The following is a 3,358-nucleotide window of genomic DNA, read 5'->3' on the forward strand; positions in this document are numbered from 1 at the left end:
AGCTCAAGTTTCATCTCCGGAGCTAGACCCAACTCAGCCTACTAATTCTTGATAGAGCAAGAACATATTGCCAGCGACCGCCATGCGCAGCACCAAATAACACCGTTTTTTTCTCCTCTGCAACACAATACTTCTTCTCCTGATAACCCCTCCTATTTTCATCTTATCCCGATTTACAGTATATCTATGGGTGCTGAGTGGCTCGGAGCGGCAAGTGGGGTTGGGTGAGTAACCGTTTTGAACTAAATGCACGGGAAGTCCTCTCGGGTGCCCATCCCCCAGTGTCCATCGTGCGGTCAAGTGTTCCTGTCTCATCCCCCTGCCCGCGTGTCTGCACGTCTTCGTGTGTGGGGCAGCGGGATGAGCACACCCACACGTATATACACACACACACACGACCACCACACACACACACACGCACACACACGCACACACACACATACACACATACACACACACACACGGGCACTTGCGTTCCTGTCGTGTTCAGGTTGTACGATAACCTGATTGGATCTGAGGACTGCGTCATGTTGGCTGACGCCTTGCAAGGATACACCGATCTACGAGAGCTGCAGTCAGTCAATTGAGTACAGTGCATACGTCGCAGTCATCCCAAGTGTGATCATTGAGGGAACAAGGCACGCGACACGGTGGTGGGCTTTCTTGTTGGGGTTCATTCCTTACCACCGCCATTCTCCTTCTCACGCCTTCGTGTATATTGCCATTGGTGTCACTCTTTGCAGCATTGGGAACAACCCGATTGGAACTCAAGGCTGTCAAGCGTTGGCCACGGCTCTGCGTGACCACTCAGAACTGCAGGAGCTTCTGTGGGTTTCACCCGTGTGTCAAAATCATGCGTGGGTCATGCTTGTGATGTGCTCTCCCTGCTTCTCTGGCGCCCAACGTGTTGTTGCGGTGCATCACAAACTCCACCACAATCACCATGCAAGCGGCTCATCATAACTACATCTCGGCCGCCTCGCCTGCTTTTGTCTTGAATCCACGCGCATGTTCTCTCGACTTAGGCTGATCAACGTTGGCGTTCCTGCTGCCCACGCAGTTGGTGCAGGGTGGCCAGAAGCACGGGACGTCCAGTGGTACATGTGCGTTCACAGCTGTGGCGCTTCTTCATGCTCTGTCGTGTGTTGTACCTGCATTCCTCGCCCATATGCGGATGAACTCAATTTTCTTTGGTCTGGGCTGGCACTTCTAGGTCGGAGGAACGAGAATTGACACGCGGCGTTGAACGGGAAAAGCAAGGTAAACCCTCACAAGTTGGTGTTGGTGTTTGTTTTGTTGAGCGGCCTTGTACACTGCTCTCATGAGCTCGTGACACGGTAAATACGTGAACGTCACTGTGTCCCCCTTGCGTGGGAAAGGAACTGGTCAGGCCCTGTCATAGTCTTCACGTGCAGACGAGGACGCACATCCGATCGCTGCCTACACGTTCTGTTTCAGCCCTGCCTGGGGTGACTTGTTTTAATCGCCTCGGAAACTGTGTGCCACTCAGCAAACCTGCTTCTTCACCGCTCTTGTTTCATGTGCGCTGCTTCAGGCGACCAGCTCGCAGAGCATGCAGATGCTATGAGCACGAAGGAAGAAACAATCACACAGCTCCGTGAGTGCCGATACATGCTGCGAATTGCCTGTGCCCTCTGAGTGATCTCGAGTTACTCTGTGGCACCGCTCACACGCCTGTGTTTCATGTGTGCTGCTTGGTTTGGAAGAACACCAAGTGCAGGAGCTGGGCACGAAGGACGAAACAATCAGGCGGCTCGGTGAGTGCCGATGCATGCTGCGAATTGCCTGTGCTCTCTGAGTGATCTCGAGTGACTCTGTGGCACCACTCACACGCCTGTGTTTCATCTGCATTGTTTCAGGCAACCAGCTCGCAGAACATGCAGATGCTATGAGCACGAAGGACGCAACAATCAGGCGGCTCAGTGAGTGCTGATACATGCTGCGAATTGCCTGTGCCCTCTGAGTGATCTCGAGTGACTCTGTGGCACCACTCACACGCCTGTGTTCTGTGTCTGCTTTGCTTCAGGCGACCAGCTCGCAGAACATGCAGATGCTATGAGCACGAAGGACGCAACAATCACACAGCTCCGTGAGTGCTGATACATGCTGCAAATTGCCTGTTCGCTCTGAGTGATCTCGAGTGACTCTGTGACATCACTCACATGCCTGTGTTCTAAGTCTGCTTGGTTTGGGAAGAACACCAAGTGTGGGAGAGCACGGAATAGCTTGCGCGAGCAACAGGTGCTTTTTTTTCATCTCCTCTGCCGACATATTTGCCTGCCTGTGTTGTCCTTGTTCACAATTCTCTCACGCCTGGCTGTGTTTCCCTTCTTTTCGTAGAGTCCCTCTTCAATCTCGACCTGAATCCAGCCCGCTTCGAGGAGAAGAAACGCGCAAAAGACCACGAAGGCAAGCCCATCAAGGGCGCATTTGGCAAGCTGTATCGCAGCACGTTTGCTGGGCACGACGTGGCGCTGAAGGAAGTTGACGATGTTGAAGAACGACCACGACTGCAGCACCTGCTGGAAGCAATGAGCGACACAGCAACTTCAACATCAACAGCGGCACAGTCGCGTGTACCTGACAAGCGTGTGCTGAGAGAGGTGGCCGTCCTTGCCTCACTTCGCCATCCAAACATCGTGCCTTTTCTCGGGCTGTGTCATGACAGCGATCGCAGCACGCTTGCCTTCGTGCTGAGCTGGGCAGAGAACGGGTCCCTGTACGACTACATCCACGTACACAAGAAACACATCAGCAACGTCGAGAAGCTGCGCATCTTGAGCGAGGTGGCGGCTGCGATGGAGTTCCTGCACGCCCACGACGTCGTGCACCGCGACCTCAAGTCGCCCAACGTGCTGCTGGACGCATCGCTCTCCGCCAAGGTGGCGGATTTCGGCCTGAGCGCGTTCGTGCCAGAGAATGCGTCTGTGGTGTCGAAGGTGGTCGGCACACCGCTGTGGGCATCACCGGAGCAGCTTCTTGGATACGACATTCGTGCAGACACAGACGTGTTCTCATTTGGCTGCATTATGTGGGAGGTGTGGTTGAACACCAAACCCTGGCACCACGGGGAGTACAGCGGGGAACGCATCTCCGGACGAACGCTTGGCGACAAGTACAAGGCTCATGAATATCTACCGCTTGATGTTGAGGAGGGGCGGAAAATGGAAGGCGCATTTAAGGCGCTGCTCCGTGGGTGCTTCCAGTCGAGCGGCAATCGTGTTGGGTTCTGTCAGTTGCACACGGCCCTGAAGGCGCAACACGACGCTGGCGACCGGCTTTCTCAAATTGGCGAGAAGAAACAGCAGGAGCTGCTTCACGGACCACCAGATGCGGT

The 3,358-nt window shown here is 54.5% G+C and overlaps 1 protein-coding gene across 1 annotated transcript; it reads left to right on the forward strand.

Moving 5' to 3' along the window:
- Window positions 1–246: 246 nt before the first annotated feature.
- On the forward strand, window positions 247–3,273 carry PTSG_02993 (serine/threonine protein kinase; the record flags this gene model as incomplete). The annotated part of the gene is made up of 11 exons (XM_004996456.1): window positions 247–290; window positions 491–574; window positions 744–827; window positions 1,026–1,097; window positions 1,214–1,260; window positions 1,556–1,618; window positions 1,728–1,778; window positions 1,881–1,943; window positions 2,048–2,110; window positions 2,362–3,217; window positions 3,258–3,273. 11 exons carry the CDS (start codon window positions 247–249, stop codon window positions 3,271–3,273), a joined length of 1,443 nt encoding a protein of 480 aa, XP_004996513.1.
- Window positions 3,274–3,358: the final 85 nt, after the last annotated feature.

Source organism: Salpingoeca rosetta, assembly GCF_000188695.1.
Source record: "Salpingoeca rosetta unplaced genomic scaffold supercont1.6, whole genome shotgun sequence".
Lineage (NCBI taxonomy): Eukaryota > Choanoflagellata > Craspedida > Salpingoecidae > Salpingoeca > Salpingoeca rosetta.